Source organism: Heptranchias perlo, unplaced genomic scaffold, assembly GCF_035084215.1.
Source record: "Heptranchias perlo isolate sHepPer1 unplaced genomic scaffold, sHepPer1.hap1 HAP1_SCAFFOLD_556, whole genome shotgun sequence".
Lineage (NCBI taxonomy): Eukaryota > Metazoa > Chordata > Chondrichthyes > Hexanchiformes > Hexanchidae > Heptranchias > Heptranchias perlo.
In genome coordinates, this window is record NW_027139577.1 from 116,399 (window position 1) to 130,634 (window position 14,236).

Genomic DNA, 14,236 nt, shown 5'->3' on the forward strand with positions numbered 1-14,236 from the left:
GTAACTTCTGTCTCTCGTTAAAGCCGGCGATAGTTTCAGGCACAGCGCGGATCCCCGGCCTCCCGGAGATACTCCCATTTTCCTCACTCCATCCCCCGCAACTCCCACCATAGGAGCTGATCTCTGCAAGTTTACATCGGTAACTGCAGCCGTCCAGAGAGAGGAGTGGGTGAAAGGTCAGTGTCTGACCCACGACCCCTGCCCAGTTCCCTATTAGAGAGAAGGAGAAGGTGAAAGGTCAGTGTCTGACCCACGACCCCCGCCCGGTCCCCCGCCAGAGAGAGGAGTGGGTGAAAGGTCAGTGTATGACCCACGACCCCCACCCAGTCCCCCGCCAGAGAGAGGAGTGGGTGAGAGGTCAGTGTCTGACCCATGACCCCCCCACCCAGTCCCCCGCCAGAGAGAGGAGTGGGTGAAAGGTCAGTGTATGACCCACGACCCCCACCCAGTCCCCCGCCAGAGAGAGGAGTGGGTGAGAGGTCAGTGTCTGACCCAGTCCCCCGCCAGAGAGAGGAGTGGGTGAAAGGTCAGTGTCTGACCGACGACCCCCACCCAGTCCCCCGCCAGAGAGAGGAGTGGGTGAAAGGTCAGTGTCTGACCGACGACCCCCACCCAGTCCCCCGCCAGAGAGAGGAGTGGGTGAAAGGTCAGTGTCTGACCGACGACCCCCACCCAGTCCCCCGCCAGAGAGAGGAGTGGGTGAAAGGTCAGTGTGTGACCCACGACCCCCACCCAGTCCCCCGCCAGAGAGAGGAGTGGGTGAGAGGTCAGTGTCTGACCCAGTCCCCCGCCAGAGAGAGGAGTGGGTGAAAGGTCAGTGTCTGACCGACGACCCCCACCCAGTCCCCCGCCAGAGAGAGGAGTGGGTGAAAGGTCAGTGTCTGACCGACGACCCCCACCCAGTCCCCCGCCAGAGAGAGGAGTGGGTGAAAGGTCAGTGTCTGACCGACGACCCCCACCCAGTCCCCCGCCAGAGAGAGGAGTGGGTGAAAAGTCAGTGTCTGACTGACGACCCCCACCTAGTCCCCCGCCAAAGAGAGGAGTAGGTGAAAGGTCAGTGTCTGACTCACGACCCCTGCCCAGTTCTCTATTAGAGAGAGGGAGAGGGTGAAAGGTCAGTGTCTGATCAACGACTCCCACCAGAGAGGAGAGAGGGTGAAAGGTCAGTCTCTGAACCACAACCCCCACCCAGTCCCCCACCAGAGAGAGGGAGAGGGTGAAAGGTCAGTGTCTGATCAGCAACTCCCACCAGAGAGAGGAGAGGATGAAAGGTCAGTCTCTGACCCACAACCCCCACCCAGTCCCCCACCAGAGAGAGGGAGAGGGTGAAAGGTCAGTGTCTGATCAGCAACTCCCACCAGAGAGAGGAGAGGGTGAAAGGTCAGTCTCTGACCCACAACCCCCACCCAGTCCCCCACCAGAGAGAGGGAGAGGGTGAAAGGTCAGTGTCTGATCAGCAACTCCCACCAGAGAGAGGAGAGGGTGAAAGGTCAGTCTCTGACCCACAACCCCCACCCAGTCCCCCGTCAGAGAGAGGGAGAGGGTGAAAGGTCAGTGTCTGACCCACGACTCCCACCAGAGAGAGGAGGGTGAAAGGTCAGTCTCTGACCCACAACCCCCACCCAGTCCCCCACCAGAGAGAGGGAGAGGGTGAAAGGTCAGTGTCGGATCAACGACTCCCACCAGAGAGAGGAGGGTGAAAGGTCAGTCTCTGACCCACAACCCCCACCCAGTCCCCCACCAGAGAGAGGGAGAGGGTGAAAGGTCAGTGTCGGATCAACGACTCCCACCAGAGAGAGGAGAGGGTGAAAGGTCAGTGTCTGACCCACGACTCCCACCGGAGAGAGGAGGGTGAAAGGTCAGTCTCTGACCCACAACCCCCACCCAGTCCCCCACCAGAGAGAGGGAGAGGGTGAAAGGTCAGTGTCGGATCAACGACTCCCACCAGAGAGAGGAGAGGGTGAAAGGTCAGTGTCTGACCCACGACTCCCACCGGAGAGAGGAGGGTGAAAGGTCAGTCTCTGACCCACGACTCCCACCCAGTCCCCTATCACAGAGAGGAGTGGGTGAAAGGTCAGTGTCGGATCGACTGGGTACCACAGGGAACAGAAGGACAGGACATGAACGGACTGACCATTCTACTATGTTCAAAGACAAATGTGTGTTGAAATGATTTCAAACTGAACGCTCTTTGTTGATGAGCTGCAGTACAAAACCCTGACCTTCGAAGCTGGATTAAATTAGGCGAGGCCTGTAGGGAACAGAGAAACAGACGTGGAAACAGGTTAGTCTGATCAGAGCACCGACATACAAGAGATGCTGCAAATACAGTTCGCAAACTAGCAGACAAATAATTTCAGACTGTGGTCAGAGGGACAGGACATTATCACTCTGACCATTAGAGGGACCGAAGGCTGGGGTTCAATAGGGTCAAAGGGACAGGACACTGAGAAGGGGAGGGGAGGGCATGGAACGGGGAGGGCAGGAGGGCAGAAGGGAAGGGGAATGGGAGGGGAAAGGGCAGAGTGGGGAGAGGAGAAGGGAAGGTGAGGGTGCGGGGCGGGTGGAGCGCGGGGCGGGGGGAGCGTGGGGAGGAGAAGGGAAGGTGAGGGTGCGGGGCGGGTGGAGCGCCGGGGTGGGGGGAGGAGAAGGGAAGGTGAGAGCGGGGGCGGGGAGAGCAGAAGAGAAGGGGTGGGGAGGGCGCGGGGCGGGGAGAGCAGAAGAGAAGGGGAATGGGAGGGGAAAGGGCGGAGTGGGGAAAGGAGAAGGCATGTGGAGAGCAGAGTGTGAAGAGGTAGGGGAGGGTTTGAACGGGGGGGCAGGTTCAGTCACTTCCAGGACTGGTTACGTGACCTGGAGTAGTCTCAGATTTTCACTGTTCTGTGACCCCGTGAACTGTGAACTCAGCAGGAGGAGGAGGCTGACCTTGGTGAGCGTGAGCAGTTTCTTCATGTCGTTCACTTCGTTCTTCAGTGCTGTCGACTCCCTGCGAAGGGGCGGAACCAGAAACAAGTCACAGGGGGTTCTGATACCGCCAGATAGCAGCACAGCTGGGGACGGGCGAGCGGCTCCCCCCTACCCTCGGAGACGTGAACTGCCGGCGCTGCGAGGAACGGCTGACGCCCGCCTTCTCCACCCCCGCGGAGCAGGACGCGTCGCCTCAGCGAATCATCGTGCATCTTACCGGTGCCGCGAGCTTGCATGTCGCGTGCCCGCTGCCAATTCAGGGGAGGAGGCCTGGAGTCAGATTCCCCCGGGGCCTGCCCAGTCACACGTCTGCTATCGCATCACAGCGCGGCTGGTGGGTGGGGAGGGGGGAGGGGGCAGTTCCACACTTCCCAATCCCCCCCCCCCCCGCCCGGGAAGCTGTGGTCACTGTGGGAACACACGGACAAAAATCGGGAGCACGTTCCCCACCACTTTCCGTCAGCGCAGTTTTAACTTCACACCCACCATTTCCCAGTGAGGCCAATAAACCAAAGCCCTGTCTGCCCCCTCGGGTGGATGTGAAAGACCCCACGGTCACTAATGGAAGAAGAGCAGCGGGAGTTCTCCACAATGTCCTGGCACCAATGTTTATCCCTCAAACAACATCACTAATACACATTAACTGGGTTATTCATCTCACAGTAATATTGATAAAAGTGAGAGTGAGTATTAAATCACAGTAATATTGATGAAAGCGAGAGTGAGTATTAAATCACAGTAATATTGATAAAAGCGAGAGTGAGTATTAAATCACAGTAATATTGATAAAAGTGAGTCTGAGTATTAAATCACAGTAATATTGATGAAAGTGAGAATGAGTATTAAATCACAGTAATATTGATAAAAGCGAGAGTGAGTATTAAATCACAGCAGTATTGATAAAAGCGAGAGTGAGTATTAAATCACAGTAATATTGATGAAAGTGAGAATGAGTATTAAATCACAGTAATATTGATAAAAGTGAGAGTGAGTATTAAATCACAGTAATATTGATGAAAGTGAGAATGAGTATTAAATCACAGTAACATTGATAAAAGCGAGAGTATTAAATCACAGTAATATTGATGAAAGTGAGAATGAGTATTAAATCACAGTAATATTGATGAAAGCGAGAGTGAGTATTAAATCACAGTAATATTGATGAAAGCGAGAGTGAGTATTAAATCACAGTAGTATTGATAAAAGCGAGAGTGAGTATTAAATCACAGTAAGATTGATAAATGTGAGTGAGTATTAAATCACAGTAATATTGATAAATGTGAGTGAGTATTAAATCACAGTAATATTGATAAAAGTGAGAGTGAGTATTAAATCACAGTAATATTGATGAAAGCGAGAGCGAGTATTAAATCACAGTAATATTGATAAAAGCGAGAGTGAGTATTAAATTACAATAATATTGATAAAAGTGAGAGTATTAAATCACAGTAATATTGATAAATGTGAGTGAGTATTAAATCACAGTAATATTAATAAAAGTGAGAGTGAGTATTAAATCACGATAATATTGATAAAAGCGAGAGTGAATATTAAATCACAGTAGTATTGATAAAAGTGAGAGTGAGTATTAAATCACAGTAATATTGATAAAAGTGAGAGTGAGTATTAAATCACAGTAATACTGATAAAGGCAAGAGTATTAAATCACAGTAATATTGATAAAAGCAAGAGTATTAAATCACAGTAATATTGATAAAAGCGAGAGTGAGTATTAAATCACAGTAATATTGATGAAAGTGAGAATGAGTATTAAATCACAGTAATATTGATAAAAGTGAGTGAGTATTAAATCACAGTAATATTGATGAAAACGAGAGTGAGTATTAAATCACAGTAATATTGATAAAAGTGAGAGTGAGTATTAAATCACAGTAATATTGATAAAAGTGAGAGAGTATTAAATCACAATAATATTGATAAAGGCAAGAGTATTAAATCACAGTAATATTGATAAAAGCAAGAGTATTAAATCACAGTAATATTGATAAAGGTGAGAGTGAATATTAAATCACAGTAATATTGATAAAAGTGAGTGAGTATTAAATCACAGTAATATTGATAAAAGTGAGTGAGTATTAAATCACAGTAATATTGATAAAAGTGAGAGTGAGTATTAAATCACAATAATATTGATAAAAGCGAGAGTGAGTATTAAATCACAGTAATATTGATAAAGGTGAGAGTGAATATTAAATCACAGTAATATTGATAAAAGCGAGAGTGAGTATTAAATCACAGTACTATTGATAAAAGGGAGAGTGAGTATTAAAACACAGTAATATTGATAAAGGTGAGAGTGAATATTAAATCACGGTAATATTGATAAAAGTGAGAGTGAGTATTAAATCACAGTAATATTGATAAAAGTGAGAGTGAGTATTAAATCACAGTAATATTGATAAAAGCGAGAGTGCATATTAAATCACAGTAATATTGATAAAAGCGAGAGTGAGTATTAAATCACAGTAATATTGATAAAAGCGAGAGTGAGTATTAAATCACAGTAATATTGATAAAAGCGAGGGTGAGTATAAAATCACAGTAATATTGATAAAAGCGAGAGTATTAAATCGCAGTAATTAAATACAATGGAGAGTTAAAGTGTAGTTGATGGCGATGGTCCCACTTACTTCTCCTGTGATCTTATTTTGCACTGTGCCTCTTGCAGGGCAGCCTCCATTTTGGAAATCTTGTGCTTATAGAAGGAAAGGAGCAGCTCAGTCTGCTTCCTTTGGAAGCAAGTCACCTGGGAATGTGCAGAGAGAACTATTAAGGAGCTGTACAGAGAGCGGGGTCCCAGGGAACAGACACTTTAAACCCAGGGCTGTACAGAGAGCGGGGTCCCAGGGATCAGACACTTTAAACCCAGGGATCAGACACTTTAAACCCAGGGATCAGACACTTTAAACCCAGGACTGTACAGAGAGCGGGGTCCCAGGGAACAGACACTTTAAACCCAGGACTGTACAGAGAGCGGGGTCCCAGGGAACAGACACTTTAAACCCAGGACTGTACAGAGAGCGGGGTCCCAGGGAACAGACACTTTAAACCCAGGACTGTACAGAGAGTGGGGTCCCAGGGAACAGACACTTTAAACCCAGGGCTGTACAGAGAGCAGGGTCCCAGGGAACAGACACTTTAAACCCAGGACTGTACAGAGAGTGGGGTCCCAGGGAACAGACACTTTAAACCCAGGGCTGTACAGAGAGCAGGGTCCCAGGGAACAGACACTTTAAACCCAGGGAACAGACACTTTAAACCCAGGGCTGTACAGAGAGTGGGGTCCCAGGGAACAGACACTTTAAACCCAGGGCTGTACAGAGAGCAGGGTCCCAGGGAACAGACACTTTAAACCCAGGGAACAGACACTTTAAACCCAGGACTGTACAGAGAGTGGGGTCCCAGGGATCAGACACTTTAAACCCAGGGATCAGACACTTTAAACCCAGGGATCAGACACTTTAAACCCAGGACTGTACAGAGAGCGGGGTCCCAGGGATCAGACACTTTAAACCCAGGACTGTACAGAGAGTGGGGTCCCAGGGATCACTGAAATAGGAATATAGAAACATCGAAAATAGGAGCAGTAGGCCATTCGGCCCTTCGAGCCTGCTCCACCATTCAATATGATCATGGCCGATCCTCTATCTCAATACCATATTCCTGCTCTCTCCCCATACCCCTTGATGCCTTTTGTGTCCAGAAATCTATCCAGCTCCTTCTTAAATATATTCAGTGACTTGGCCTCCACTGCCTTCTGTGGTAGAGAATTCCACAGGTTCACCACCCTCTGAGTGAAGAAATTTCTCCTCATCTCAGTCCTAACTGTCCTACCCCATATCCTGAGACTGTGACCCCTGGTTCTGGACCCCCCCCCCCTCCAGCCAGGGGAAACATCCTCCCTGCATCTACTCTCTCTAGCCCTGTCAGAATTTTATACGTTTCAATGAGATCACCTCTCATTCTTCTAAACTCAAGCGAATACAGGCCGAGTCGACCCAATCTCTCCTCACACGACAGTCCTGCCATCCCAGGGATCAGTCTGGTGAACCTTCGCTGCACTCTCTCTATGGCGAGTATATCCTTTCTTATAGAGGTGTGACAACACTGAAACAGGTCACTCAGCCCAACCAGTCCGTGTCCCTGTTCACCCCCCCAACATGAGCACACAGTCCCAATCACATTTAGGCACCCCCCCACCCTGCCCCGTTTCCATATCCCTTCATCCCCATTTCCTTCATCCACCTCTCCAATCCAATCTTGAATGTTGATATCGTTTCGGCCTCAACCACTAACCCTGGAAGTGAATCCCACAGCCTCCCAACTCTCCGTGTAAAATAGAAAAAGAAAAGATTTGTATTTTCACAGCGTCTTTCACCACCTCAGGACGTCCCAAAGCGCTTTACAACCAATGAGGTACTTTTTTTTTTGAAGCGCAGTCACCATTGCAATGTAGGAAACGTGGCAGCCAATTTGCGCACAGCAAGATCCCACAAATATCCATGTGATAATGACCAGATCATCTGTTTTTTAAGTCATGTTGGTTGAGCGCCAAATATTGACCCCAGGACGCCGGGGAGATCTCCCACCTGCTCTTCGTCCAATAGCACCGTGGGATCTTTTACGTCCGTCCGAGAGGGCAGGCGGGGCCTCGGTTTGACGTCTCACCTGAAAGAGCGCACCTCCGACAGTGCTGCGCTCCCTCAGTACTGCACCAGGAGTGCCAGCTTACATTATATGCTCAGGTCTCTGGAATGGGACTCGAACCCATAATGGGTAGAGCTAAGAAACACCAAGGGGCAGAAAACGTTGGTGGGGGTTGTCTATAGGCCCCCAAACAGTAGTGGAGATGTAGGGGAGGGCATTAAACAGGAAATTAGAGACGCATGCAAGAAGGGTACAACTATAATCATGGGTGACTTTAATCTACATATAGATTGGTCAAACCAAATTAGCAATAATACTGTGGGGGAGGAATTCCTGGAGTGTGTGCATGATGGTTTTCTAGATCAATACGTTGAGGAACCAACTAGAGAACAGGCGATTCTAGACTGGGTATTGTGCAATGAGAAAGGATTAATTAACAATCTTGTTGTGTGGGGTCCCTTAGGGAAGAGCGACCATAACATGATAGAATTCCTCATTAAGATGGAGAGTGAAGTAGTTGAATCCGAAACTAGGGTCCTGAATCTAAATAAAGGAAATTACGAAAGTATGAGGTGCGAGTTGGCTACGATAGATTGGGGAACTTTACTAAAAGGGATGACGGTGGATAGGCAATGGCTAATATTTAAAGAATGTGAGCAGGAATTACAATAATTATTCATTCCTGTCCGGTACAAAAATAAAACAGGAAAGGTGGCTCAACTGTGGCTTACAAAAGAAATTAAAGTTAGTATTAGATCCAAAGAGGAGACATATAAAATTGCCAGAAAAAGCAGCAAGCCTGACGATTGGAAGCAGTTCAGAATTCAGCAAAGGAGGACAAAGAGATTGATTAAGAGGGGAAAAATAGAGTATGAGCGTAAACTAGCAGGGAACATAAAAACTGACTGTAAAAGCTTCTATAAATATTTCAAGAGAAAAAGATTAGTGAAGACAAATGTAGGTCCCTTACAGTCAGAAATGAGGGAAATTATAATGGGGAACAAAGAAATGGCAGAACAATTAAACACATACTTTGGTTCAGTCTTCACAAAGGAGGACACAAATAACCTCCCAGAAATGTAGGGGAACCAAGGGTCTAGTGAGAGGGAGGAACTGAAGGAAACCAGTATTAGTAAAAAAAAAGTGCGAGGGAAATTAATGGGGCTGAAGGCTGACAAATTCCCAGGACCTGATAATCTACATCCCAGAGTACTAAAGGAAGTCGCCCTGGAAATAGTGGATGCATTGGTGATCATCTTCCAAAATTCTGTAGACTCTGGAACAGTTCCTACAGATTGGAGGGTAGCAAGTGTAACCCCACTATTTAAAAAAGGAGGGAGAGAAAAAACAGGGAATTACAGACCAGTTAGCCTAACATTAGTAGTGGGGAAAATGCTAGAGTCCATTATAAAAGATGTGATAACACTTGGAGGGCATTAATGGGATTGGACAAAGACAGCATGGGTTTATGAAAGGGAAATCATGCTTAACAAATCTACTGGAGTTTTTTGAGGATGTAACTAGTAGAATAGATAGGGGAGAACCAGTGGATGTGGTGTATTTGGATTTTCAGAAGGCCTTTGATAAGGTGCCACACAAGAGGTTAGTGTGCAAAATTAAAGCACATGGGATTGGGGGGAATATACTGGCATGGATTGAGAATTGGTTGACAGATAGGAAACAGAGAGTAGGAATAAACGGGTCTTTTTCCAGGTGACAGTCAGTGACTAGTGGGGTATTGCAGGGATCAGTGCTTGGGTTCCAGCTATTCACAATATATATCAATGATTTGGATTGGGGAACTAAATGTAACATTTCCAAGTTTGCAGACGACACAAAGCTGGGGTGGAATGTGAGCTGTGAGGAGGATGCAAAGAGGCTCCAATGTGATTTAGACAAGTTGGGTGAGTGGGCAAGAACATGGCAGATGCAGTATAATGTGGATAAATGTGAGGTTATCCACTTCGGTTGTAAAAACAGAAAGGCAGATTATTATCTGAATGGTGATAGATTGGGAAAAGGGGAGGTGCAACGAGACCTGGGTGTCCTTGTACACCAGTCGCTGAAAGCGAGCATTCAGGTGCAGCAAGCAGTTAGGAAGGCGAATGGTCTGTTGGCCTTCATTGCAAGAGGATTTGAGTACAGGAACAGGGATGTCTTACCGCAGTTATACAAGGCCTCAGTGAGACCACATCTGGAGTATTGTGTGCAGTTTTGGTCTCCTTATCTGAGGAAGGATGTCCTTGCCATGGAGGGAGTGCAACGAAGGTTTACCAGACTGATTCCTGGGATGGCAGGACTGACGTATGAGGAGAGATTGGGTCGACTAGGCCTATATTCACTAGAGTTTAGAAGAATGAGAGGTGATCTCATCGAAACATATAAAATTCTAACAGGACTAGACAGACTAGATGCAGGGAGGATGTTCCCGATGGCTGGGGAGTCCAGAACCAGGGGTCACAGTCTCAGGATACGGGGTATGCCATTTAGAACCGAGATAGGAGACATTTCTTCACTCAGAGGGTGGTGAACCTGTGGAATTCTCTACCACAGAAGGCAGTGGAGGCCAAGTCATTAAATGTATTCAAGAAGGAGATAGATATATTTCTTAATGCTAAAGGGATCAAGGGAAATGGGGAAAAAGCGGGAACAGGGCACTGAGTTAGACGATCAGCCATGATCATTTCGAATGGCGGAGCAGGCCCGAAGGGCCGAATGGCCTACTCTTGCTCCTATTTTCTATGATTCTCTAACCTTTTGACTCAGAGGTGAGTGCGCTACCGACTGAGGTAAGGCTAAAGAGGTTTCACCTGCCCTCTGTTCGTAATCTCCTACATTTAATCTTGTATCGATGTCCCTTGTTCAAGACCCCTCAACTGCTGGAAACACTCTGCTTCGACCTACCCTCTCCCATCCTTTCCTAATTCTAAACACGTTTGTCATAATCTGTTGTTACAACAAAAAAAGCCACAATTTTTCAAGTATCTTTTGTGTTTGTATTTCCTCATCCGAGCGAGTCTGTGTTGTACCCTGTCTAAAACCTCAATATCCTTCCCATAGGGAAAATTTGCGGGGGCCACGGGGAAAGAGCAGGAGAGTGGGACTAATTGGGCAGCTCTTTCAAAGGGCCGGCACAGGTACGATGGGCCGAATGGCCTCCTCCTGTGCTGTAAGAGTCTACGATTCTAGCGTGGAGCCCAATGCTGCACACAGTACTCTCTAACTGAAGTCTTATTTAGGTTTTAACTCAGGCTCATCATTACACCTTGGATTTTATATTCGAAACCTGGTGATGAAACCTCAAATTCCACTCGTTCTTTTTTAAACAGCCTCATCGCCCTGAGGTGCCGCCTTTAATATCCGTGTCCCCAAATCCCTCTGCTCTTCCACAGCCTCGAGCCTGCTCCCATTCACAGTATAATTAGTCCCTTTTAACCACAATGTACCACCTCACACTTACTGACATTGAATTCCATCTGTCACGTTCGAAGCCCATTCCCCCATTTTGTCAATATCCCTTTACAGCTTCCTTTGCTTTTCCGAAGAATTAACTATCCTCCCGTTTTAGTGTCATCTGCAAATGTCAACACCGTTCCCTCTATCCCTATATCCAAATCACTGATATACACAGTGAACAGAGGTGGTCCCGGAACTGGACCCTGTGGGACATTGCTTCCAACTGGAGAAATTGACCCTTAACTCCTGCTCTCTGTTTTCTCCCTTCAAACTCATTTTTAATCCAGTTGGCTCTCCTCCCTCTAATTCCGTACCCCTTAATCTTCTCTAGTAATCTCCCGCGTGGTACCTTGTCAAAGACTTTCCTAAAATCCATGCACACCCCATCCGCCGCATTTACCCCACTCACCAGGTCTGTACCTCCTCAAAGAATTCTCGGAGGTTTGTCGAGCACGACTGTCCCTTTTTGAAATCCCTGCCAGCTTCCAACTATTTTCTCTTTATCCAGATACGAGGTCATTTCATTCCTGATTAAAGACTCCCTACCACAGATGTTAAGCTCACTGGCCTGCATTTACCCGGATTAGCCCGGTCAATCCTTCAATAAGGCCATTCCTCAGTTCTCCGACACACAGTGCATTTCTAGGGCCTCTGCACTTCCCTCCCTCAGGATCCCAGGATAGCTCCTTGTCTTCCCTTAGCCTAACTAACTTACTGAAAACTTTCCTCATCTTACTCTTAACCACTTAAGGATTCACCTCCACTCCGATATCCTTCCCTTCAGTCCTGATCGATACGAAGTACTTCACAAATACCTTCCCCAATCGGACTGTCCTGTCCTCTCAAGGATCCCATGGCACGTTTAACAATTCCCTTTTTACGGATACATTTATAAAATACTTTACCGTTCCTTTTGATTTTGTCTGAAACTTTTCCCTCATGGCTTTCCCTCTCCTGCTTTCAATCTGTTATTTTAATCATATTTCCCTCTAGATTTTCATTATTATTCGTTGTGGGTTCGAGTCCCCACATCAGGGACTCGAGCACATAATCCAGGGCTGACATTCCCGGTGGCAGTACTGAGGGAGCGCCGCGCTGTCGGAGGGGCGGTACTGAGGGAGCGCCGCACTGTCGGAGAGGCGGTACTGAGGGAGCGCCGCACTGTCAGAGGGGCGGTACTGAGGGAGTGCTGCACTGTCGGAGGGGCAGTACTGAGGGAGCGCTGCACTGTCGGAGGGTCAATACTGAGGGAGCGCCGCACTGTCGGAGGGGCAGTACTGAGGGAGCGCCGCACTGTCGGAGGGGCGGTACTGAGGGAGCGCCGCACTGTCGGAGGGGCGGTACTGAGGGAGCGCCGCACTGTCGGAGGGGCGGTACTGAGGGAGCGCCGCACTGTCGGAGGGGCGGTACTGAGGGAGCGCCGCACTGTCGGAGGGCCGGTACTGAGGGAGCGCTGCACTGTCGGAGGTGCCGTCTTCCGAGTGAGACGTTAAACCCAGGTCTCCGTCCGCCCCTCTCGGGTAGACGTAAAAAATCCCGCGACCACTACTGGAAGAAGAGCGGGGGGGGGGGGGGGGGAGTTCTCCCGTGTGTCCTGGGGCCAATATTTACCCCTCAACCAACATCACTAAAACAGATGACCTGATCATTATCACGTTGCTGTTTGTGGGATCCTGCTGCGCGCAAATTGGCTGCCATGATTTCCTACGTTACAACAGTGGCTACACTTCAAAAAAGTACTTAATTGGCTGTAAAGTGCTTTGGGGCATCCTGAGGTCGTGAAAGGCGCCAAATAAATGCAAGTTCTTTCTTTATTGTCCTTGTAGGCCCCAATCAACTATAGTTGGTTCCTAACCTGTTTACTTTACCCAGGCCATGCTCAAGTAGCCCTCTCGGTAAAGGTCACTGGTCACGGAGATGCTAAGAGGGCCAGGAAGCAGGAGCCGACAAGTTACGAGGCTGCCGTTGATTCCAAGAGCTCGGGCTGTCGTGCAAGATATTGAGGGCAGGCACGAGAGCCACGGAACATCCCCACCTGATGGCGGTGGTGGGCGGCGTCGCCCGCACCACGATCCCACCACCCTCCACCGCACGCCGCTGTCGGTGACAATCTCGGCTTCCCCTTTCCGTACACTCACCTGCCCGATGCTGTGTGAACTTTAACCCCAGTGGGTGACCCTCACCTGCCCGATGCTGTGTGAACTTCAACCCCAGTGGGTGACCCTCACCTGCGCGATGTGCTCCAGGTATTTCTTGCAGATCTCCGCTGGCTTTTTGAAATACATCCGTTCGTGGGCCGCCATCTGAAAGGAAGGCAGAGCGGCTCACCTTTCCACCCGCAGGTTTTGACTAGTCCCGCCCCCGCCCTTGTTACTAAATGTGCTAACACGTCATCACTCACCCAGGTGGGCATCTAACACACCCAAATCGAGCAGTGCTCAATCCAACACATCACCTGGTCAATCAAACACCTCCCCCTGTCAATCCAAAGCCTCCCCCGGTCAATCCAACGCCACCCCCCGTCAATCCAACGCCTCCCCCCGTCAATCCAACGCCTCCCCCCGTCAATCCAACGCCTCCCCCCGTCAATCCAACGCTTCCCCCCGTCAATCCTACGTCACCCTCTGTCAATCCAACGCCTCCCCCCGTCAATCAAACACACTCCCCCGTCAATCCAACGCCACCCCCCGTCAATCCAACGCCACCCCCCGTCAATCCAACGCCACCCTCCGTCAATCCTACGTCACCCTCTGTCAATCCAACGCCTCCCCCCGTCAATCCAACGCCTCCCCCCGTCAATCCTACGTCACCCTCTGTCAATCCAACGCCTCCCCCCGTCAATCCAACGCCTCCCCCCGTCAATCCAACGCCACCCCCCGTCAATCCTACGTCACCCTCTGTCAATCCAACGCCACCCCCCGTCAATCCAACGCCTCCCCCCGTCAATCCAACGCCACCCCCCGTCAATCCAACGCCACCCCCCGTCAATCCAACGCCTCCCCCCGTCAATCCAACGCCTCCCCCCGTCAATCCAACGCCACCCCCCGTCAATCCAACGCTACCCCCCGTCAATCCAACGCCTCCCCCCGTCAATCCAACGCCTCCCCCCGTCAATCCAACGCCACCCCCCGTCAATCCAACGCCA

At 49.1% G+C, this 14,236-nt stretch overlaps 1 protein-coding gene across 1 annotated transcript in view; it reads right to left on the reverse strand.

The window, feature by feature from the left end:
- LOC137315676 (RING finger protein 212B-like) overlaps positions 1-13,388 on the reverse strand; it is a 38,881-nt gene extending 25,493 nt beyond the window's left edge. Inside the window, exons 1-4 of the mRNA XM_067980185.1 lie at positions 13,320-13,388; positions 5,619-5,734; positions 2,926-2,986; positions 2,223-2,251 (exon numbers count right to left, since the gene is read on the reverse strand). Coding sequence (XP_067836286.1) covers positions 2,223-2,251; positions 2,926-2,986; positions 5,619-5,734; positions 13,320-13,376 — 263 coding nt within the window. The 5' untranslated portion in view covers positions 13,377-13,388. The remainder of the gene's footprint in view (positions 1-2,222; positions 2,252-2,925; positions 2,987-5,618; positions 5,735-13,319) is intronic.
- Between the last annotated feature and the right edge of the window lie 848 nt (positions 13,389-14,236).